Source organism: Oryx dammah, unplaced genomic scaffold (assembly GCF_014754425.2).
Source record: "Oryx dammah isolate SB20612 unplaced genomic scaffold, SCBI_Odam_1.1 HiC_scaffold_8, whole genome shotgun sequence".
Taxonomy (NCBI): domain Eukaryota; kingdom Metazoa; phylum Chordata; class Mammalia; order Artiodactyla; family Bovidae; genus Oryx; species Oryx dammah.
Window position 1 is genome coordinate 40,402,778 of NW_024070192.1, and position 25,134 is coordinate 40,427,911.

General features: G+C 46.3%; 1 protein-coding gene across 1 annotated transcript in view; it reads right to left on the minus strand.

Moving 5' to 3' along the window:
* ABR (ABR activator of RhoGEF and GTPase) overlaps positions 1 to 21,852 on the minus strand; it is a 194,515-nt gene extending 172,663 nt beyond the window's left edge. The window contains exon 1 of the mRNA XM_040243817.1: positions 20,588 to 21,852. Coding sequence (XP_040099751.1) covers positions 20,588 to 21,644 — 1,057 coding nt within the window. The 5' untranslated portion in view covers positions 21,645 to 21,852. The remainder of the gene's footprint in view (positions 1 to 20,587) is intronic.
* Between the last annotated feature and the right edge of the window lie 3,282 nt (positions 21,853 to 25,134).

The window sequence follows — 25,134 nt, forward strand, 5'->3', positions numbered from 1 at the left end:
ACAGTGAGATTGCAGGCCCTTGAAGCAGAGGTTTGAACCTCTCCTGGTTCACTGCTTGGCACAATTCATAAAGTTGCTATATTGGTGCCTGTCTCCCTTTCTCCTAGATAGGAGTTTATGGTAGCCCAGAATTGATCTCTCATAGCCAAAAAATCAGATATGCAATGCTTTACTCTTGGGAACCTGTTTTGAAGTAGGTAGTGTTGTTTTGTCCAAATTCTTCTCTTTTAACCCTCTCATACTTGGTGATTTACATACCTCATAGACATTGAAAATTAGAGTGAAGGTATTTTATTGACCCTTTTATTGACGGGTGTAGAGGTTATAAGTACTCCATGTTCTCACAGTGACTTTCAAAAAAATACCAGAAAGAGTACCATTTATCAAAGTCCACCAGGTCTGCTATTGATAAACTCAGCAAATTTACACATCACAGCAAAACCATGTTAATACCACATTGGTCCCTGCTTCCAAAGACCACACACACACACACACACACACACGTATTTCATACCACCTAAATCTAAATCAGTGAAGGCTGATCTCTGAGAGAGACAGAAAGTAATGAAATTTGGAAAGGCAGAAACTCAGCCTGCCTGTGTTGGGACTTTGGGACTGTCGCTTGTCACCTGGCTGGAAAGATGTGACCCTCCCTCAGTACTCTTCTTTCCTGGAGCTCAGCAGGAAGAATGAATGTGAGTGAGCAGTCACACCTGAAACCTGATACCTTCAAACCCCATGATCATTATCTCAGGGCAGCAAGGGGGTCACTTACATGATCCAAAGCACACCTGGCCAGATCTCAATGGATTTCTCTGTACCACCGCTCAAGTCTCACTCAGCTTTCTGCTGTTGTGTTTGCCTTCAGGCCAAAGGTCACCTTAGGCTGCTTCCTCCCTCTGACTGCCTGCTAGCTCCAAAAACAAATGGATTATTTTATCAACTGTCTGGCAACTCTTTATCTACTCATACAAACTCAAAAGGGCTTTTTTTCCTCCACCTTTTGCTTAGAAGCATCTAAAGTTCTTAAGTAAACTGGAGATTTTGTTTTTGGTGGGGGGGGCTTCCTATTTAATGTCAGCCTTTGGGCTGTATGGACAGAAACAGCCTCATCAGACATGAACCAGCAAATTCTACTCCGAGTATACACACAAAAGAATTGAAAGCAGGGTCTCAAAAAGACCTGTACACCAATGTCACAGCAGCATTATTCACAGAAGCTAAAACATGGAAGCAACCCAAGTGTCCACTGATAGATGAATGGGTAAGCAAACTGTGGTATGTACTGGAATATAATTCAGCCTTAAAAAGGAAGGAAATTCTGCCATCTGCTACAGCATGGATGAACCTTGAGGACACTACGCTAAGTGAAATAAGCCAGTCACAGAAAGACAAATACTGTATGTCTCCACTTCTAGGAGGTACTCACAGAGTAGACAAATTTCTAGAGACAGAAAGTTGAATGGTGGTTGCCAGAGGCAGTGGAAAGTAGGGGGTGGAGCATTAGTGTTTAATGGGTATAGAGCTTCAGTTTTACAAGATGAAATGAATTACAGAGATACATGGTGGTCATGGCTGCAAAATGTTATGAATGTACTTAATACTACTGAACGGTACACTTAAAATGGTTAAAGATGATAAATTTTGTTATGTGTAATTTACAATAAACTTTTTTGAAAAAAAAGATATAATTTAATAGCCAGTGCTAGGAAAACAGAGGACAAATAATAATATGAGTTATTTATTGAGCGCTCACTAGGCACAGAGGTGAAATAACTTTTAAAGATCCTCACAGCTAGTAAATCTGACTCCAGAGCCCGCACTGTTTACCCCTAGAAGACAGTTCCTACCTTCAGCAAGCCTTGTGAGTGAGGTAGGGCTGTCACTGAACTTACCATAATAAGAGGCAGAATGAAACAAGTCTTAAATTGAGATGCGAAAGCAAGTCCTAGGGTAGGAGCCATATCTGGTACCAGAGTTTGGACTCCGGAGACTATTTTCACCAAACAGTGAAAGGACTGTGAAATTCCCCAGCCTATTCTGGAATGGAGTTGCAGAGAATCAGCTGCTCTGACCGTGAGACAGATCCACAGTTTTTTCTAATGGATCTTTCTTTAAGACATGGTCCCAAACTACAGCCCAGGTACCAAGGGAGAAAGCTGGCTATTTCCACTTTTCAGTTTCTAAAACCTCTGGATTTTGTAATGTGCTCAGGGTAGGAGTTGGATCAGACGGGGAAGTGGTCAGAGGAAAAACTGCAGATTCCGAGTTTTCTTTCCACGTGGTGCCTGCAAACAACTCACCCAGAGGCTGTGATTCAGGGTTAGAGACAGCTGTCCGTCAAGGTGGGACTTAACAGCGGGCAGATGACCCTGCTGTAGGTGCCTAAGCAGATATTATTTAGTCTGAATTAAGGCTTCAGAGGTTGAAGATCATTCCTAACTCAGAAGAAGTTCTTCTATGCTGGCAGAGACACTGTATTAACCCCACAGTGACTGCGTGTCTTCAAAGATGACAGGCTCTGTAGCTCTAAAGAAACAAACTGGTTTTAAAAAAAGGCATCAGTGTAAGATTCTATTTTGAGGAGGTGTGAAACGCTCTATGGGGGCTTCTTTTTTTTTTCTCTCTTTTTTTTTTTGGTCCTAATCCATTAGTTATTAGAGAACTGCCCCAACCTAAACATTTATTTTGGCTTTCATCAATATTTAGAATTTATGATACTAGTATATTTTATTGTTTATTTTATTGCTCTTTCTCTTTCCCTTTCAATTGTGTTTTTTGGCTGTGCTAGGCCTTCGTTGCTTGGCGCAGGCTTTCTCCAGTTGTGTCAATTGGGGGCTACTCTTTTTTTTTTGGGGGGGGGGGCTACTCTTTGTTGCCGTGCTTGAGCTCCTCTTGTAGCAGAACACAAGCTCTAGGTATGTGGGCTTCAGTAGTTACAGCATGCAGGTTCAGTAGTTGTGGTGCACGGGCTTAGTTGCTCCTCAGCATGTGGAATCTTCGCTGACCAGGGATCGAACCTGTGTCCACTGCATTGGCAGGTGGATTCCCTACCACTGTGCCACCAGGGAAGTCCTGCCTTAAGTTTTAAGTTGCCTACCTTCACAAGCTAAATGCTAAATGTGTACAATTAACTTGAAGCAAAGAGAGACTTAAGATTTGAAAATAAAAATTCTGATTGTAAATGTCTTTTTTCCCCATTATTTTGGCAGCTATTTCATTGTATATGTAAGCACAATGCCTAAGTTCTATTTCTTTCCAAATAAGTAACATGGGTGAAATACAACTGCTCAAATCTAATTTTGATCTCCTAAATCAGTGCTTTCATAGTATGTGTGAATTTGAAGCATAAAATGAAAAAGGTTGTTTCTCTCTTTCTTCCCCCCGTCAAAAAAAACCCAAAACAATGCACTCACCCTTGCAGACATTTCATAAGTGAAATGGAAGAAGAAAATAGGGCCAAGGAGATGTTGATTTGGGGGCTTATTTAATAAGACCCTGTTGGCAAAGACAAGTGAGGGTCCACCAGAGATTCCTGCCCCAGTCCCCTCCCCTGAGTAAGGCTGTTGCTGGGGACCAGCTACTCAGTCAGGGGCTACACATGCCAGGACCCCTGCATCTAAGAGGGGCATGTGCTTCATCTCTGCCAATGGAACATAGAAGAAATGGGTATCTGTTCTGGGCTGAGAGAGTTAAGAAGCAAGTGTGCCTTCACTCTCTTGCTGCCAAGTACCCTCTGATGACTGAGAAGGACAGGGATCCAGAGGAGGGCAGATCCACAGGGGTATGGGAGCCCGGATTCTCAGCAATACCACGAAGCAAGCCAGCCCACCAGGAACACGTGCAGACACGACACTTAGCCTGTTAAGCCGCTGATACTTCGTTTCAGAGGGGGCTTCCCAGGTGGCACAGTGGTAAAGAATCCGCCCACCAACACAGGAGATGCAGGAGGCTTGGGTTTGATCCCAGGGGAAGATCCTCTGGAGGAGGACATGGCAACCCACTCCAGTATTCTTGCCTGGAAAAGAATGGACAGAGGAGCCTGGCCAGCTACAGTCCATGGAGTCGCAGAGTCAGACATGACTGAGCGACTAGGCACGCATTTTGTTAGAGTGGGCATGTTAATTCCAAGGTGCTGAGACTGGGGACTGGAAGAGGGAGGAAACACTTATTAGTGAGTTAAGAGGCACACTAGGTAATAAATACAATTTTTTCTTCTATGGAAAACTCTCTCAAATGTCTAAAATGCTAGGCAGGTATGTAGTGTCATACTAGCGTATATGAACACCTAGGTCATTCTGATTATGTAACAAGCACACTCTATTCTAAGCACTTATTCTAAATCACTTAGTTCTCACAGATTTGCGAGGTAAACAATTATAACCCCCATTTAGCAGACGCGGAAACTGAGCCCCACAGAGGTTAAGTAATTTGCCTAAAGTCGCACAGGTAGTAAGTGGCAGAGGCAGGATGCAAGGCCAGGAAGCTCTGTTCACACTATACCCACTTCTCACAATGTGGGTGGATAAAGGTGGATGAAGCTGAGGCAATCAGTGAAATCATGTCCAGTCTCAAGGGGTCAGCTACTCAGTGCCACTCACACGTATTGTCGACCTTCCTATCTTTCAAGTAAACTCAGAAAATTCAAATATTATGTGAAATCTCCCAATTTTAAAAAAATTTAACCCCCTACAGCCCAAACAAAGCATATCAGCAGACTGCATGTAGCCCGGGGCCAGGCCAGCCACTTGCCATTCCTGCTTTCAGAACAGCTGTCTCCAAGGACCACACTGTCTACCGCTTGTCCAAAGGCCCCGGGGAATTCTGAGTCTGGAAGCCAGAAGAAGCGTCAACTCTGCAAACAACAGCTCCTTCAGGCCCACTGATATGAATAATTAATTTCTGTTTTCTCACTGCCAGTCCACAAAGGTTACCAACAAGCCCAGCATTCAGGAAGAACACCATGCCCTTCTGAGACAATGAGGACAGGCGTGGGGGGTCCTGGGGGCACATGGGGAGCCCCATAATGAAGTCTGGCATGGTGGCCTGGGCTCAAAGGGAGCCTGTGGCTGCAGGCACGGGCCTGTGTGCACGCTCCCCGCCTGGCTGCCTCCACGGGGCCATCAGAGCAGCCGAGAGGCTCGTTAGAGACATGACACTCTGTGGCCTTCTCGGCTGACTGTCAGCGGGAAAGAGCTCTGAATTCCTCAAGATGCTTTAAAATAAAACAAAAAGGCACAATTATGCAGCCAAACTGAAGGCAAGGCAGCTGCATACAAAGCAGGGCTTTCTTCTAATAGGACCACAACCTCAGCTCGCCAGTGCGGAGCCCTCACCTTCCTCCCCGGCCCGCAGCTGTGAAGCATCCGTAATTGGATGCTCCACTGCTTCAGCTCTTGGATTATTCAAACTGCAGGATTTCCAGGAGCCTCGGGTTTCAATTAAGGATATGACCAGGCAACGAGATGAGCACGATCCTCTTACCATCTATTTCATGCACATATTTCATGCACATGGCCAAACTAGTAATGTCTGTGATAATAATAAAATTAGCCAACATATACTGTTTACTACATGTCAGGTGCTAAGTGCTTTATATATCAGGTTATTTAATCTTCATACCAATTTAATTAGGTATTCATATTATTATCATTCTCCAAGATAAGGAAACTAAGGCACAAAAAATTTCAGTTAGCTCAAAGTCACACAGCAGTTAAGCAACAAACTTGGGATTCAAACCCAAGCAATGTGGTCCTAGACCGCATGCTCCTGAGCACCATACCAGTGACTGTACATTTATGCAGAGCTTTTTGTATGCCAGACCCTGCGGTACATATTTTCTGTATATTATTTCATTTAATCTTTACAACATCAGGTCAGATATAATTATCTCTGTTGTACAGAAAAGAAAATAGGTTCATAGAAAAATGAAGTAATTTGGTTAAGGGCACAAAATAACAAGCAGCCTACAGCCTGGATCCAAAATAAGTTCTTCTGATTCAAAGCCAAGCTCTTAAATCCACTGGTACAGAGTCCCAGCCCATCTAATTTACTAGTGTTCATGAAATTAGGCCTGGAACATCATCTAGTCCAATCACCTTATTTTAGAAATGAGTAGCTGTAGCCTGGAAAGATTAAGATTTAGTGGCGAGATGGAGTAGACTAACTTTGACTCCAGAAAGAGCTGGGCTCTAATTGTAACCCTGTTCCTTATTAGCTGAGTGATTCATTGGGTAAGTGACTCAATGTTTCTAGACATTATTATTATAGAATAAGAATAATAATACTTAGCCTCTTGGGGCTGTATTGATTAAAGTATGTGTGTAATATATACTTCTACTAAACACTCAGAATGGCAAAACAATATCATTATAGTCAGGTATTCCCAAATTACACACTGATAGTTTCAAAAAGTCTATTCGTTATGATTTGAAATAATAGTATAAGTGGTTGAGTAGGTTGTGAGGAAAGGCCCCCCAAAAAAAACTAATCAACAGACAAAGATGCTGGAAAATTGCATTGTATTTCAGGAACTTTTCTGAGTGTGATGCTAATTCCAAATGTGCAAAATCCCTGTGCATTCCATTGTCACAAATAAGTTAATATGCTACTAGAACCATGACACTATGGAGGACATGACTGGTCACACATGCATGATCCACATGGTTTTAAACTTCTGGGGTCCTTTTCATGATTTTGCATCTGGAGCAATGGACCATGCTTGTCAGCAGTGTGCAAATATCAAGATTGCTAACGCATGTCTAGCTACATTTCGAGGGTCCCTATATCTGGTTGCCACGATTGGCCGCTTAGCCGAATATGCCTATGTGACCAGTTCCTCATAAAAAGCCTCAAAACTTTTATTCTAATAGTTTTTTGGTGGTATCTTTAGGATTCTCTCTATACATAGTATCGTGTCATCTGTAAAAAGTGACAGTTTCACTTCTTTTCCAATCTGGATTCACTTCTTTTTCTTGTCTGATTGCTATGGTTATGACTTCTAATACTATGTTGAATAAAAGTGGTAAGAATGGGCATCTTTGTCTTGTTCCTGATCTCAGAGGAAATCTTTTCAGCTTTGAGTACAATGCTGGCTATAGGTTCATCATAAATGGTCTCTATACTATGTTGAGGTATGTTCACTCTATACTAACTACATTGACATCTTTTACCATAAATGGATGTTGAATTTTACCAAAAGCTTTTTTCTGCATCTATTGAGATGATCATATAATTTTTATTTTTTAATTTGTTAATGTGGTTCATTATATTGACTGATGTGCAGGTGTTAAATCATTCTGGCTACCTTGGGATAAATGCCACTTGATCATGGTGTACCATCCTTCTAATGTACTGTTGAATTTGGTTTGCTAATATTCTGTTGAGGATTTTTGCATCTATGTTCATCAATAATACTGGCCTATAATTTTCTTTTTCTTATGGTGTCTTCATCTGGTTTTAGTATCAGGGTGATGCTGATCTCATCGAATGAGTTCAGAAGTGTTGCTTCTTAAATTTTTGGAATACTCTGAGAAGTGAAGTGAAAGTCACTCAGTTGTGTCCAACTCTTTGCGATCCCATGGACTATATAGGCCATGGAATTCTCCAGGCCAGAATACTGGAGTGGGTAGCCTATCCCTTCTCCAGGGGATCTTCCCAACCCAGGGATCAAACCCAGGTCTCCCACATTGCAGGAAGATTCTTTATCAGCTGAGCTACCAGGGAAGCCCTTACTCTGAGAAGGGTACATGTCAATTCCTCAAATGTTTGGTAGAATTCACCTATGAAGCTTCCTGGTTCTAGACTTTTGTTTATTGAGAGCTTTTTGTTGTTGTTGTTTTTAATCATGATTTAATTTCTTTACAGGTAGCGGTCTGCTCATATTTTGTATTTCTTCCTGATTCAGTCATGGATAGTGTATGTTTCTAGGAATTCATCCGTTTCTTCCAAGTTTTCCATTTTGACAGTGCATAATTATTCACAACAATCTCTTGTGATCCTTCGGATTTTCTCTGGTATTGGCTGTAACTTCTCTGTCTTCATTTCTGATTTTACTTATTTGGGTCCTCTTTTTCCTTTGATGAGTCTGGCTAAAGCTTTATCAGTTTTGTTTATCTCTTCAAAGAATCTGCTCTTAGTTTCATTGATCTTTTCTACTTCTATAACTTAATTCCATATAGAATTAATTCTATATTTATTATAGAATTAATGTAATTCTATATTTCATTTATTTCTCTTCTGATCTTTATTATTTCTTTACTTCCATTAACTTCAGGTTTCGTTTGTTCTTCTTTTTCTAACTCCTCTAGGTGTAAAGTTGGGTTGTTTATTTGAGTAAATACTAGGATAAAATATTATTACCATAAACGTTTTATTCTGTCAATCAAATAAAATAATTTGCATAGAGGGCTCTCATTTTCCCTGTGGTCATGTATGGATGTGAGAGTTGGACTGTGAGGAAGGCTGAGCACCAAAGAATTGATGCTTTTGAACTGTGGTGTTGGAGAAGACTCTTGAGAGTCCCTTGGACTTCAAGGAGATCCAACCAGTCCATTCTGAAGGAGATCAGTCCTGGGATTTCTTTGGAAGGAATGATGCTAAAGCTGAAACTCCAGTACTTTGGCCACCTCATGCGAAGAGTTGACTCATTGGAAAAGACTCTGATGCTGGGAGGGATTGGGGGCAGGAGGAGAAGGGGACGACCGAGGATGAGATGGCTGGATGGCATCACGGACTCTATGGACGTGAGTCTGAGTGAACTCCGGGAGTTGGTGATGGACAGGGAGGCCTGGCGTGCTGTGATTCATGGGGTGGCAAAGAGTCGGACACGACTGAGCGACTGAACTGAACTGAACTGAATCTATTCTTTATGGTTAAAAAAAAATCCAAACCTTGAGATTCAAACAGACTGCTTTGAGGGAAGATATTCTACACATCTTTATATTAATAGTTTGCTATTAGAATATTCCAACATGGCCTCAGACAAGGAAGGACATCAAAGGCCTGTGCTGGACCTCTCTGGAGTCTGTTGATACACACATTTTTTTTTTTCTTGCTTTTTCTCTGAATCCTCTGTAAAAATAATCTTAGTCATGAGTGCAGTCTGCTACTGAGTCTTATAAAGTGAAAGTGAAAGTCGCTCAGTCATGTCCCGTTGTGACCCTAATTCTCCAGGCCAGAACACTGGAGTGGGGAGCCTTTCCCTTCTCCAGGGGATCATCCCACCCCAGGGATCAAACCCAGGGCTCCTGCATTGCAGGTGGGTCCTTCACTAACTGAGCCCCCAGGGAAGCCTGAGTCTTATAAATCCTTCTCGCAAGTCACGGAATGAAACAATGGTGAAACTGTTCAGCCATTTCTGACATTGTTTTTCACATTTTTGAGACCCACCCTCTCAAATACATAAACAGCTATGGTATCACTTGGCCTCAGTGAGGAGGGAACTTGGAGATTTTCAGGACATTACTTTGATTTTTGAGTCAAGATAAACGAGATAGTAACAAACAGCACCAAACATTTCAGTGGCTTAAGATAACAATGGTTTATTTCTTACTCCAGGACATGGCCACTGAGGGTTGAATAGGAGCTCTGCTCTGCATTGCCCTCCCTCTAAGACCCAGGATAACAGAATTGCTACTGTTTGGAACAGCATACACTGCAATAGCCAATGAAAGAGAGTGCTCTGAAGGGTCTCACTCCAACATTAAATGCTCTGGTTTGGAGGTTGCACACATCATTTCCATTCAAACTCACTGGTTAGAACTAGGCAAACAGTCCTACTCATTTTGAAGGGAATCAAGAATATAATCCTACCTACCATGTTCCTAGACACAAAGGAAAATCTAAATATTTAGTTTAGTCTTAATGACAAGCACAAATCTTCATTAGCTGGGGAAAGCCTAGTTGTGCAGATTTGAAGTATTGCACTGATCACCTTCAAGAAACACACTCCTATCAGAAAGAGGGATGCAAAATGGCAAGTTCTCGATAGGTAGGGTGGATATGGTAGCAAGCGAGAGGGCACATTTCAAAATCTCCCTGGGGCGTGTTTGAAATGGTGATGTTTGAAAATGGCTTCAGGAAAAAAAGCACAACACAGTCCTTGAGAATCATAAGCTCTAGAACATGTCACCGATTGGTCCTACTGATCCAAAAAACAGAAGAGGAAAAGGGAGGTAAAGAATAAGAAGAGGCAGAGAAAATGAAAAAGGTGTTAAATGCTAAAGACCCCAATAGTCTGTCCATGAAATTCTTACTTGAAAAATAAACAATCTTTCTCTTGTTGTTTAGTTGCTAAGTCATGTCTAACTCTTTTACGACCCCATGGACTGTAGCCCACCAAACTCCTCTGTCCATTGGATTTCCCGGCAAGTATACTGGATGGGTTGCCATTTCCTTCCCCAGGGGATCTTCCCAACTCACGGATTGAACTCGTGTCTCCTGCACTGGCAGGTGGATTCTTTATCGCTGAGCTACCAAGGAAGCCCACATTCTTTCTCTTATTGTTCATTAAATACAATATGCCAGCATTGTGTTAGAGGCAGGAATACTAGAATTTTCTAAAATGATCATCTTCTAACATACACAATTTAGGGACTTGAAATCCAATAGGGGAACAGAGAGGCAAACCATTTTAATCCATTTTATAACTGTTCAAATGAATGTGCAAGTTCAGGCAAGGATTGTGGGGCCAACACTGCACTGGTTTTCCAAAAGCCATTCACAGTTCCCCTTCTCCCTTAACGTTCTTTACTATAGACGCTGAAGACTGAAAATTCCTGATTCTCTAAGCCTCCTGGTAGCTCAGGCCATACTACTCAGTGTGGGCCAATAGCATGGAAGTAGCAGTTGCTAGGTAGGACTTGGGGGAAAGTCTTTTAAAGGGCCAGACAGCTAGTATGATCACTTCAGTCTGTCTAATCTCATTCGATTTAGGGGCTAGAATAATCACTTCATCTTATGCGGAAGATAACTGGGGCTGGAGGAGAAAGGCTAAGGGCAGAACAATAAGTTATGGCAGTGATTTAGATTAGAGGTAATGGAATAAACCTCTGCATATTCATGAACATTTATAAGCACCTCCTATATGTCAAGAACTATGACATTCTGGGGCTATAGAGACAAATAAGATACAGTTCAGTATAAGAGTGCCTCTCACCATGTCAGTTACATACCCAGGGCAGGAATGAGGGATTTTCTGGCCCCTGCTGCAAGATCAGGCAACACAAGCAGGGATGGGGCCCAGAGAAATTAAAGCCAGCCCCATTTTGCAGCAATTCAAAGGGACACCAGGACTGCAACAGTAATGGAAAGAAAGCGACTTAACAGGTGATGCTCTTTTTATGTACATATCTCACCCAAACTAGCCCTGATGTTCCCCCAAATCCGATCTAGTTATTTTAAATCACTGCATGTGGCAAATTAGAAGAGGAAACGGCACAGTTGGAGGAGAAGCCTGGACTCAAAACAGTCCCACTTGACTGGTGGAAATGGTCTAGAATTATAGAGTGATGATTACACAACCTGGTGAATATAGTACAAAACATGACTGTCCATTTTAAACAGGTGAATTTTATGGCATGTGAATTATCTCTCAATAAAAGTAATTAATTAATTATTCGGATGGGAGAGTAAACAATCCCACCACTTAGCCCTAAGCAAACTTGGGCTTGTTGGTTAACAGGTCTGTTTCCTCAACTGCAAAACAGAGAATAGTATTGCCTCTTTTATAGTAAGAAAAGAACAGTAGACTGTTCTGAACATTAAATGTGATCACATAGGTTAAGCATCTAACACAGTGCCTTGCAGGTAGTAGAAGCAAAATATCTTCTAGTTTCTTTCTTCCTAAGTGCCAATAAAAATTTTAAAACAATCATTTTCACAGCAGCTGCAAGACGTGACATAAGCTCTAGGCAACCTCCCTTCAGACAGTCTTATCTCAGGCAGACAAGAGCAGGGATCAAATGGGAAGACAGGAACACGAACCAAAGCTCTGCTCACTGCAGAAAGACTGCAGATTTACTCTGCAGCTCTGCAGTGCAGAAATAACAGGAGTGATTCACGCAATGGAAAAAACAGCTACACAGACAGAGCAGTGGTAAAGAAAGTCAATCAGCCACAGACATTTCTGCTTATAATTCTAGTTTAGAATCCAAACAGAATCGTTTCCTAAATAGCCAAATCCACCCCAACACCTGGTCAAGTTTGTGTGGCCACAACACCCAGCCTTGATGTTTAGAGGTGACCCAGGTCCCACTCTTGCTATGGTTTCTCAAAACCAGACTGAACCCCAAACAAATCTTACATAACCAGAATCATCAGGCACGGTACCACGCTGGAATTTAAGTCTCCACTGAGCTTCTCCTTTGTGACTCTTAGAAAATCAACCGGCTACTTATCAAGGGAAGATCCCTTGGAGAAGGAAATGGCAACCCACTCCAGTATTCTTGCCTGGGAAATCCCATGGACAGAGGAGACTGGCGGGCTACAGTTCATGGGGTGGCAAAGGGTCGGACATGACTTAGCAACTAAACAACTCATCAAGTACCTGCTGTGCACCCAGCCTTGTGAAAGACAGATACTGTTGTGAGGGAGAAAAAGAAGGATAAGCCATGATCCTTGCTTTCAAGGAGCGAGCTGACCTCTTAGTTTGAGAGCAACACTTCACAGTAAACATATAAAAGGCATCGTGCCTTGCACAGAGCAGTGGTTCAGTTGTTATTTGTTCACTGGGTCAATGAATCAATAGATGGCACAATAATAAAACAATTGTGTAAGTATGGGGCTCACTCTAAGAACCACAAGATGGGTTGGAGTACTTGGAAAAGGCTTGTGCCAGAAGCTGCTAGTTGCCTACTCAATATCAATTCTTCCATTTTTCCTTGCAACAGAGACCCTATTTTATTTGAGGTGGCCATATGCCCAGATAAAATACTACATTTCCCAGCCTCCCTTGTAGCTAGAGATGGCTAGTGAAATCTAAACAAAAACTGTCAAGAGAAGCTTCTAGGAAAGTGCCTTAAAAGGCAGACCAACAGCTGCTACTCATTCTTATGTCCTTTCTCCCTTTCTTCTAATTCATGTCTGAAACAAGAATGTGATGGCTGGATTTCCAGTAGCTATTTTGGACCAGGAGGAAACTTAAGACAGAAAAGCAAAAAGAAACATAGATTCCTGACAATTATAGGCTCGCCATTCTTTCCCTGGACTGTCTGTCTCTAGAATTCCTTTATATGAGAGATAAATAAACCTCTATCTTGCTTTTTGGGGGTTTTGTTGAATGCAGCAAACCCGTATCTTAACTAATACAAGTTTCCACAGAAAAGGCCAGGCCTTAAAGGAAGGACTCACAACTGGGGAAGAGAAGGAGGCGGGGCATCTCAAATGCCAGAAAAAGCGTTGGAAAAGACACTGACAAGAATGAGCACTGGCTGAAGCCAAGAGGGTAGAGAACAGGAAGTAAGGAAAAGACAGATGACGGTTTTGCAGTGGAGACAGGGCGGGATTGGGGAAGGATTAGGGACCACAGATTTGCTCCCTCTGCAGGAGCAAAACATCACTGGACCTGGAGCGAGGTAAGAAAGGAGAGAAAGAGGCAGATGAAGAGGCTTGGGGAACTTTGTTCCATGAAGAAATATAAGTGTGAGCTGTGCCCTGGGTCAGCCGACTGAAAATTCCTGGACTTAAGACAGTAACAGTAACACCATCTAAGAATTATTAAACACTTATGTGCCCTGTTGTGTGCTTATGGACTCTACACACATTATCTGACTGTAGCTTCATGACAAGAGTATCATATAGTCTTATCATTATCACCCCCATTTGGCAGACAAGGAATTGGGGCTTAGAGAGAGTCAGTAACTTGTCCAAGGGAAGCCATACAACCCTGCAAGCTAGGCAACATCCAGCCCATTCTTCAGATGTGGAAAGTGTTTGTACCATTCTTTCAAAGCCAGGAAAAGGTATGAAGATCCTGACTTCAAAACACAAAGATCCAGAGACTTCCCTGGTGGTCCAGTGGTTAAGACTCTGAGCTCCTAGTGCAGGGGGCCTGGGTTTGATCCCTGATAGGGATACTAGATCCCACATGCTGCAACTAAAAGATCTTGCATGCTACAATTAAGAACCAACTCAGCCAAATAAATTAATTAAAAACAACAACACACACACATACACAAAGATCCAGCATTAAATACAGAGCCAACTGCTTTGTGAATAGACTCTTCATCAGAAGAAAAACAGATCAGAGGAATGGAAAAGTTTTCAGGCCTGAGTGCATTTACTGCTTGTAGAGGAGGAAGACATTGTTAACAAGCTCACCCACATCTGCCTGGTCGGCTGGTGTTCATGAAGTGTAGACAGTGCTAAGATGGTGGAACATGCATTAGAAAACCAAGCAAACAGTGATGCCATCCACGTCACTTCAGTTACAAATGAATTGTAGCCAGCTACCAGCTCCTATAACAGTTTTTTTTAATATCTCTCCACAACAGGGAATAGGGGGGAAAAATTACTTTATCACATCCAAGGCTGAAAATTTTGAGTTAAGACATTCAGACACAGCCACTGAACACAAGAATTCTTCCTGAAGCAAAAATCTCATTAGTCACTAAAAGGAAGAGAGAAAATAACCCATCCAGTTACAAATAAACTAGGTAACGTGAGTACCTAGTAGGAAATATATTTCCCATGAAGATTAAGAATAACAAGTCCCTCTTGGTAGCCTGGCAGAATCTGATGCCAGGGCCTCCCAAGTAGAGAAATCTGGAAATCTACAGCAGGCCAAGGAAAGCCTTACATATCGGAAGCTAGAAAGTGTCAGCTTTGTAAGACTGACCCAAGTTCCATGCTGTCTCCACCACAAGCTGTTTGAGGTTGGGTAAATGTCTTCACCTCTCCCAGCCTCCGCATATCATCTACAGAGTGGGAAGAATAACTTCCACCCACTGCTGCTGCTACTGCTGCTAAGTCACTTCAGTTGTGTCCGACTCTGTGCGACCCCATAGACAGCAGCCCACCAGGCTCTCCCGTCCCTGGGATTCTCCAGGCAAGAACACTAGAGTGGGTTGCCATTTCCTTCTCCAATGCATGAAAGTGAAAAGTGAAAGTGAAGTTGCTCAGTTGTGTCCGACCCTCAGTGACCCCATGGACTGCAGCCTTCCAGGCTCCTCCGCCCATGGGATTTTCCAGGCAAGAGTACTGGAGTGGGGTGCCATTGCCTTCTCCGTTCCACCCACTAAATGAGGTTAAATGAGAGTCTGCTGCGCCTGTTACTATGATTTTGACAGGACTCACATCTTAAGCGTTCTTGGCTTAAAATTCCAAGAAAGAAAAGACCATCGGCTACAATGGAAAGAGCCCCTATCTGGCTCCTAGACCCTGCTTGAGGGTCATGACCGTGTGACCCTGAGGTTATTACTTTTAGGGCTCAAGGATCCTCATCTGCCTGGGGAGGCGCAGGAAGACTTTCAGACCAAATCTAAGATCCTTTCTTATTTGAGGCCCTTGCATGTCACTGAGGTTCTAAATGACAGGCCTTACTTAGTCACTCATTTCAGGAGAATCCCATGGACAGAGGAGCCTGGTAGGCTACAGTCCATGGGGTCGCAAAGAGTTGGACATGACTGAGCAACTTCACACACACTTCACACCTGCTGGAAAGTTGTTCCTTTATCTAAAAAGAAGAAGCAAAAAAGTTTCTACCCTGGAAGCAAAAAGGCCAACAAGAACCTTGAGGGTAGGTCACCGATTTTTGCAGTCTTGACCCTTAACACAGACCTGGCACAAAGCAAAACCCAGATAAATCCTTGTCGAGTGGAATGGATAAGTGAATGAACGAAGGATTTTTGAGGGCCAGCAAAAATAAGACTGCTTGTCCTCCACTAAGCCAAGTTTAATGCAAGCAAAAAAAAAAAAATGCTACCAATTTAAAATATTAATGATATTTACTTTGTCATCTGAACGACAATCAGAATACCAGATGAATGGTGCAGCCAGTCAAAAGGATGCCTGACATGGACTTTTGCTGGGAGAGGGCACTTTGGTCCACGTGTGGCAGAGGGGACGCCACAGTCTACAGAAGGGACACATAAACTTTGAAGAAGGACATGTCACCCAGGGCGACAGATAGCAGGGGTGATACAGAAGCATGCCAACATGAAAGTGAAAAATATCAGGGCCTCCACATGTGGCTGGGCAGTTGTTGGCAGCCCAAGAGTTCCCAGCTGAGGCGGGGAGACCTAAAATCCAGCAGGCAGACTGCTCACCTGTGAAGCCAAGTCCACAAGGAGTCCCATGGGCAAGCAGCAGCCCTCATAGTTAACCTCAGCAGATGAACTGGGATCTGTTGGGGACTTTAGTGACAAAATAATAATAATGAATACACATATATACACACATATGCATTTAAAGGTCAGTGTGTGAATAAAGTCAACTCTTTAAGTATTTTATTGTATGTCATTTTCATAACTACCCTGAGATGTAAGTGCTGTCATTGGAGGCAGTATAGCTTGGTGTTTAAAGGCACAGACTTGCAAGTCAGACTGCGTGCATTCAAATCCTAAGTGTCACTTAGCGTAACCTTGTGGGTTACCAAGGTACCCAAGCTAGGTAACCTTGGGCAGATTTATTTAAGCCCTCTGAGCCTCATGCTTCTCATACATAAAATGGAAACAGTAATAGGGCCTGTCTTATGAAACTGGTGTGTGGTATACATGAGTTAACACGTGTAAAATGCTTAGAACAGGAACAGGCACAAAGGAAGCCCTCAGGAAGTGTTAGCTATTCTTGTTATTTCTGTTAATAGAGACTGAGATATAGAAAGGCCAGCGACTCATTCACGGCCTCACACCTGCTGTGGGGCTGAGCCTGGGCACACACATGGGTCTGTCTTCATAGCACATGTGACCTAACATGGCTGATTCTAGCTCTGCAGCCCCCACCCCCACCCCTACCCCATTCGCATCACCACCTTCATTCATGCTGTCGGCCTCAGTACCAACAGGGCAATAAGATGCTAACTGGAAGATACTAAAAGAACTGGGATTCTAGGGATTTCCCTGATGGTCCAGGGGGTAAGAATCCACTTTGCCATGCACTGCAACTAAGACCTGTGGCACCCAAATAAATAAACACTTTTAAAAAATAAAGAAAGAAGAATTGGAATTCTAACTCAAAACCTGATTTGTCTATTATGTGTAGAACAAATGTGTCAAATGTGATCAAATGTGTCTTGGTATGGGGGTCTGCCCCTCAGCTAAGAGGAAGGCACTTCTGCCTTTGGGCCTTTTTATGTGAGGTCTCATGTGCTCTCTCTCCTTGAAACACTGAGAGGAAGGCAAAGCCTGAATTGTGCAATAAAACCCGATGGGGTGAGGCTCTCTGAATAGTGAAAATGGGCATGATTCCTGGTGGAGAGGGAGGAGCTTAAGGGCCAACCCAGCCATAGAGCCTCATAAGCCAAGATCACCACCCTACCCTGGATCCTGCCCTGTTTCTGGAAGGTTCTAGAAAGAGTCAGAGCCTGGCTAGGAAAAAAAACACAAAAACACAAACCACCTGTGATCCAGAATGATCTGAGAGTGGAAAGCTCTGAAGCACTGACTCAAAGAAAATGACCCAGAGTTGTAGTTAGTTGTAGTTTGTTAATACTATGGGTACTTACTATTGCCACGCCCTGTTCAAAGCCCTCTAGAAATGATATCCCATTTATTCTTCATATCAACGGTATGATGTCATCTGTGTTTATTAGCCCCATTTAACTGAAGAGAAAACCAAAACACAGAAAATTCAAATAACTTCTCCCAAGGTCATACAAGCAGTCTAGCTTCAGAGCCCATGGTCTTTATCAGCATTTTCAAATCTTTAGACCCAGCCCTTAGCATGAAATACATTCTACATCAGCACCCAGTATACATTCATAAGTATACAAAACCAAACAAAGCTTTAAAGCAGACTACTACTCACCATTACTGTGTGCAATGTACTCTGATGTTTTCCATTCTATTCCATTCCATTAAAAAAAAAAACTATCACTCAACAAATATTTATGGAACACCTATTATGTGTTAGACACTCTTAGGCTTTGGGGCTATGTCAGTGGATTAAAGATAAAAATCCTTGCCCTTTGGAGCTTGCATTTTACACGAGAGAGAGAATGAATAAGATTCACGTGCAAAATTGTAGCATCTGAGGTGGTAATTTGGCAAGAGCTATGGAGAGAAGTGAAGCAGGGAAGGCCAAGGGCAGGCAGCCAGAGAAGGCCTATGACGCTTTCTCTCCCCATCACGCTGATTCCAGTGGGCTGGCTGTCACCCACAGCTGGAAAAGCCTGTCCTCTAACCTCTCCACTCCAGCGCCCTCTGTATGTCTGAAGGCTCTTCTGCCTAGACTCTGTGCACGTGACACTCGCGTGTGACCATGTGCACGTGTGTATACCTGTTATAGGCGTGCATGGATGTGTTGCATGCCTGTATGAATATGCATGTCCACCTCTATTCGCTTCCTCACTGGGGAGGTTTGGGAGACAGAAGGCAGGGCCCCCACACGCAGCTTTCCAAGGGCTCCCGACACAAGCCTGCCCTGCAGAAGGGTCCTGGAATGGAGCCTGAAAACCAGCCCAGGCACCATAGGCCAATGCCACGACTGCTAGACATGTGCCCTGGCTGGAGTCCTCAGTTCAGAGGAAGGGAAATTTTTTTTTTTAATCATTGGTCCACCCAGAGAGACCATCTCTTGTAAATTGTTAGGGCAGAGGGAATTAGTTCCCAATCTGAATCAAGGTGCTCTATGTGCTAGAGTGCCCTTAAGGACAGAGGAGAGCACAGAAATCAAACCACTACCTGGGGGAAAAGCAGTGCATCAGGCACACCTGGCCGAGTGACTGATGTGGGTCCGGGACGAGACGGGATTGCAGCCAGCTCTAAAGCGGCCTGGGGCCCCTTGGGTAGTCTCTATGGAGGGCATTTGGAACTTGGCACTAGAATGAAATCTTCAGACTCTAAGTTAAAGGGGGCACATAAAAATGTTACTAGCATGGGCAGCAAAAGCATTGCCTATGGGAGAAGCAGCCAATCTCTGATAATGAATAAGTGTAATTGATCACAACAGATGACTTGATGGCCCTTCCAAATGTGCTTTTAGCAAAGTGGACAGTTTTTCATTCAAATGCAAGCTCACCCAGATAAGATCTAATAATGGAGATTTTGGAAGAATCCCAGCATCAGTGATTTTTTTTTTTTTAATCCTTCACTGAACAGGGAAAACATCTTAAGTTCCTGGCTTGACCCAACCAGAGGACAGTTTATGCTTTCCCTATGGCTGAGGAGACTCTGACAGTCCCTGGGGCAACAGAGGGTTGGTCACAGAACAGCCCACATTCCTATCTGTCTTTTCCTCTTGGGCCCCTTTGTCATTCCTGACCTGTGGGGAGCTGGGTGGCCAGAAGACTGCATTCAATTCAATGCAATCATCCATTTATTCAATAAACAGGTATTGAGCAAAAGACCCTGATGCTGGGAGGGATTGGGGGCAGGAGGAGAAGGGGACGACAGAGGATGAGATGGCTGGATGGCATCACCGACTCAATGGACATGAGTTTGGGTAAACTCCGGGAGTTGGTGATGGACAGGGAGGCCTCGCAGGCCGTGATTCATGGAGTCGCAAAGAGACACGACTGAGCAACTGAACTGAACTGATACGCAAGGCACCATGATGACCACTGAAAGGGGATTCCACCACAAGATGGCTAAGCCCAGGTCCTGTCCTCAGAAGAGAGGGCAGATATGAGGAGAAACAAGAAAATGACAAGAGGCCCCAGGGGAGGTCCCAGCTGGCTCCAACAAGCACTTAATCTTTCTGAGCTTAGGTTTCCTCCTTTATCAAATGAAGGCCCGGCTGTAGGCATGATCTCTGGCCATTCCGCCAGCTCAAAAACTCTATGATTCTAAGCCCTCCCCTTCCCACTCAGGCTCCTAGGAAGCTGACAGACCAGGCGCGCTGCCTTCTAGGAAGAGGACAGTCAGCAAAGGAAGGGGGTGGTGAGGGTAATGGACCTTTCCCACCGTGAGAGCTTCCTTCATTTTGGCCAGAACACAAGCTACAGGCTGGAGAAGATGCGAGAGCCGTTCAGAATATTAAGTGGAAGTTCGAGACTTCCATATCTAGGAATCTGGGGAAATGGGAACCGCTGGAGTCTGTGCAGGGAAGGATATCCTATCAGTTGTGGCGCCGGGGAACCTAGCCGACCTGCGAGGATGAGTTGGAGGTGGGGGTGGCGGTGATGCTGCAATGAAGTAGAAAGGCTGAGGTCCCAAGGGATAGATTCCTCCCACGGTGCGGTCGAGGGCATAATCTTTTCATCCCCTGTCATCGTCCTAATGTTTATTTTCTTAAACTCGCCCAACCGAAATCCACTTTGCACCATCTTTTTTTAAGTTCTACAAGTGCCTTCAAGGTAAACACGTAAATCTTATCTCTCTTCTGCTCAGGCGCCTGAGGCCAAACAGGATCATCAGGGTGTGCCAGGAAGGGGTGGGGGATTCAAGATACAGGATACAAGAGGCGAGGATGCACACAGGGGTGCGCCTACCTGCAAAGGAGCCGTCCTCGTGGTCGGAGCTGTTGCGGCTGCAGTCACTGCCCCTCTCGGGCGAGCTGTGGCTGGGCGAGTCCCGCTCAGGCAGCCCTAGGAACCTCTTGCGCCGCCACTGGGGGAGGTGCTCGCGAGCCCGACGCCGGGGGGGCTCCTCTGCCGCCGGGGGCGAGCCCCGCCCGTCCTTGGCCTCTGCCTCCAGTTGCTCCAGGTCCCGACTCCCGCGCACCTGCCGCCGGCCCCCGAGGATCAGGTGCATCCAGCGATGGGAACCGTATGCCCGCGCCGGCTTTTCGGCCTCATCGCAGGTCCCGGGCCGGCAAGGGGCCACAAGCAACTGGCTGAGGGCGAATTTCTCGTTCAGATCCACCATCTCGAAATCGTGGTCACTGCTGTCGCCCCCATCGTCCGCGCCCGAGGCGGCGTCCGCCTCGCCCTCCTCCGAGCCCCGCCCCGCGCGGAGCCCGGCGGACCGCTCCTCTCTCCCGGCGCTGGGAGCCGTGCCATGGTGGCCGGGGGGCGCGCAGTCCTCCCGGGGCCTGAAGAGGAGGCGAGGCTGCAGGAGCTGCTGGTGGATGGCGGCGGTCAGGCTGCGCACCGCGCCCCCGGCCCCCGCCGCTCCGGGCCACGTGGGAAGGTCCAGGCACGCGTAGCGGGGACTCTCGGTCTTGGCGGCCACCGCCGGGTCGGGGAGCGAGGGGCCCCTGGGGTCTCCATCACCGCCGCCCGCTGCGCCCTCCTCCTGGCGCTGCGGCCGCGGCGGCGGCTCCCGCTCCGGTCGGGCCGGCGCCGGCTCCTCCGCGGAGGCCCCCCCGCAGTCGCCGAGTCCGCCCTCCGGGCGCCCGCAGCCGAAGTCCCGCTTCTCCAGGGCCGCCTGCAGGTAGACGGCTTTGAACTTCTCCTCGGCCAGCACCTGTTGCAGCCACTTCAGTTTGAGTTTGCTGCGCTCCAGCTCGCGTTCCATGTCCAGCACCGAGTCCAGCTGCATAACGGGCACCTCCTCCCCAGGGAACTCGGCCCGCCAGTGGCGCTCAAAGTCCTGGGGGTCCCACATGCCGGGCGCCCCTTCGGGCCTCCGGGGCCCAGCGCCTCCGCGCGTAGCGGGTTGGGGTCGCGCCCGGCTCTCTCCGCGCTGACGCAGTGGCCTGCTCTTCACTTCTGCTCCAGATAGAAAATAAGGGAAAAAATAATAATAATAAAGTTTTTTTCCCCTTCCGCCCTCGAGCCTTTTTCTTCTTCTTCTGGGTTTCGCCTCCCTGACGTCAGCGGCCACCGGCGGCGGCGGAGGCGGGGGGCCCCGGAGCCCTGGGTCCGCCCCCGGGGCAGGACGCGAGGAGCCCGCGGTCTGCGGCCCGGGCTCCGTGCCCGGCGGCCTCCGGGCTCCGACGTCTGGAGAGCCGCGACGGGGGCGGAGCCTCGCGGGCGCCTCTGGGCGGCGCGGGCAGCTGGGAGGCTGCGAGAGCGCCCGGCGGAGCGGGCCTGCGGAGCAGCCGACCCCGTAAGCGGCCTCTGTGGGCCCGACTCGCACCTTCCCGGCTAGTCCCGCTGCGCAGCTCCCGCCGCCGCCGGCGCAGACCGCACAGGCTCTCTGCTCCCGAGCGCGGGGCCGCGCGGCCGGGGAGGCGAGAGCGGCGGGGAGGGAGCGCGCGGGGGCGCCCTGGGCCGCAGCCAACCTTCCGCCGCCCGGCCCTCCTCAGTCTCGCCTATCCGGGTCAGGGCGGCGCCTGGGACCGAGAAGGAAAAGGTGCGGGAAAGGCGATGTGGCCGTGCGGCGAGGGCAGGTGTCCAAGGGAGCCGTCGGCGAACTGGCCGGGTTGTCCCCCGCCTGGGATTTATTGAGGGCGTTGAACTAACTCGGGCCTCTCTGGTGCCTCAGACGGTAAAGAATATGCCTCCAATGAGGGAGACTTGGGTTCGATCCCTGGGTTGGGAAGATCCCCTGGAGGAGGTCATGGCAACCCACTCCAGCATTCTTGCCTAGAGAATCCCCATGGACAGAGGAGCCTGGTGGGCTACAGTCCATGGGGTCGCAAGGAGTCGGACACGACTGAGCGACAAAGCACACACACACAATTAACATGTCCAAAATCACAGAGCTCCTTAATCCAAAACTGGGGATGAGACTGTGTGTGTGTGTGTTTGAGATCCATTAAAGCTTTCTCTCCACTGCTCACTAAAGCTTTTCAAGGGAGACACGGGCAAGGATGACAGCTCCAAGTGGCTGTGCTTAGAGGCCCCTGTGGCTTCAAAGCTGAGGATACGCCCGTGTGACTCCTTGTGACTCAATCAAACCAGGGCTGGCAGGGGCTTAGACGCTGACCTGGGCGTCTAAGAGGACCCTCCACTTTGCTTCCTCTTTGTGGCCTCAACAATTCCTCTGAAGAGAAAAAGAAAGGAGCTGGGGACCAGGGGCTGGACTGACACTGGGAGAGGGGCGGAGGGAGGGCTCCCGCCTCACCACCTCTTCACACCTGGCTGCACCCCTTCTCAGGGTCCTTGGTGAGGTCCCACTGTCTGCGGAGAGAGGGCCTGATCAACTGTCCCATGCTCTCTGCAAGGGAGGACCTTGTTGGTGACTCACATTTTCTTCATTTTAAGGATGAGGAATTTGATCCTGTAAGAGGCTTAAGTGACTTGGCAGCTAGGAATTCTTCCTGGCCACAGTGCCCTTTGGGGACTGGAGTTAAACTCAGTGACCCCTCCTCTCCAGGTTCTCGCCACTGGCTGCTCATATAAACCATCTGAACAGACCATCCTTCTCCCACCTTTCAATCTCTTTCAGGCTGTCCCTCAAGGCTGGTTAATGGGAAGGTATCAGAAAGATATTTCTTAACCACAAATGGGGCTTCCCTGATGGGTCAGCAATAAAGAATCCTCCTGCAAAGCAGGAGACCGGGGTTTGATCCCTGGATGGGGAAGAGCCCCTGGAGGAGGGCATGGCAATCTAGTCCAATATTCTTGCTTGGAGAATCCCATGGACAGATTAGCCTGGTGGGCTATAGTCCGTGGGGTCACAAGAGTCGGACATGACCAAAGCGAACGAGTAGGCATGCAACCACAAACGAGATAGTATCACTCTTCTGTTCAAACCCTTCCCCACCCCCCACCCCCACCCCGTGGCTCCTCACACCTCCAGGATGGATGGAGTCCAGACTCCTCTCCCACAAAGGAGATCTTCCCAGTTTTGGTCTCTACCCACCTCTCTGCCTTCCTTGTAGGCTTTAGCTTTATCAACTCCATGCTGTCCCCAAAGACATCTTGTTCTTTAAAAAAAAAAAAAATTATTTATTTTTGGCTGTGTGAGGTCTTAGTTGCAGCACGTGGGATCTTTACTTGCAGCACATGGACTTCTATTTGTGGTGCTCGGGCTTAGTTGCCCCGCTGCTGCTCTTAGGGTCCCAAATAGGGATCGAACCTGGGGGTCCCTGCATTGGAAGGCACTGGACCAGCAGGGAAGTCCCAAAGACATCGCGTACTTAAATGTACCGTTTTCCTCTTCCTTAGAAAGCAGGTCTCTCCACACAGGCACAACTACCTGCTGCCTGGGGGTCGCCAACTCTCCTTTAAGATACGACTCTATCTCTGAGAAACCTTTTCTGGTCCCTCTCCCTCCTCTTTGTGTCACACACTTCATCTTATACAAGTCTTTATCTTTTTGCCCTTGCTCCACTTTACAGCAATTATCAGTGACATCTTTGTTTCCCTTTCTTTCACAGCTGCTCTCAAGGTCAGGGATTGTGTCTTTTCCACGTGTATATTCTTGCTGCTGCTTGCAGAGCATGATTGAGAGATAGCTGATAACTGTTGAATGAAATGAATGAATGAATGAACAGGCAGATGACTGGATTCTCACCTTGCAATTCCTACTCCAATTGTGAATCACTCCAGGCTGGGAGCTAATGTGCTTCGCACTGAGACTTCTCAACTCTGGCATTTCCTTCCTGGACAAAGTCTGTGTTTACTCAGTTTTCCAACATCCCTTCTTCCCTTTTCTTTCTTTCTTCTTTTTTTAATTTGGTGTGTCACTGGTATGACTCATTACTATTTGTCTTTGTGACCGACTGTCATGGGGAAATGGATATGTTTTCAAATACATGAGTTGAGTGTCCAGCTCCTGTGATTTCTCGTTGCTTCACCTAGTCCCTCAAGCTGCTGCTTTTTCTCCCACCTTTGTTTCATGCTTTGAAGACACTGTCCCTACCTTCTTGAGGCCACCACTATCTTTGTCCACTGGGAGGGACTGAAGCGCTTTCAGTGTCCACAGCCAGCCAGTGCAGGGGTTTTCCATCAAGCAGAGTTCACAAGCATCTTGGCCTCTGTTAAGATGATGGCATCCAATCCAATCACTTCATGGCAAATAGATGGGGAAAAAATGGAAACAGTGATAGACTTCATTTTCTTGAGCTCCAAAATTACTGCCACCAGTGACTGTAGCTATGAAATTTAAAAAGATGCTTGTTCCTTGGAAGGAAAGCTATAACAAATCTAGACAGCGTATTAAAAAGCAGAGACATTACTTTACCAACAAAGGTCCGTCTAGTCAA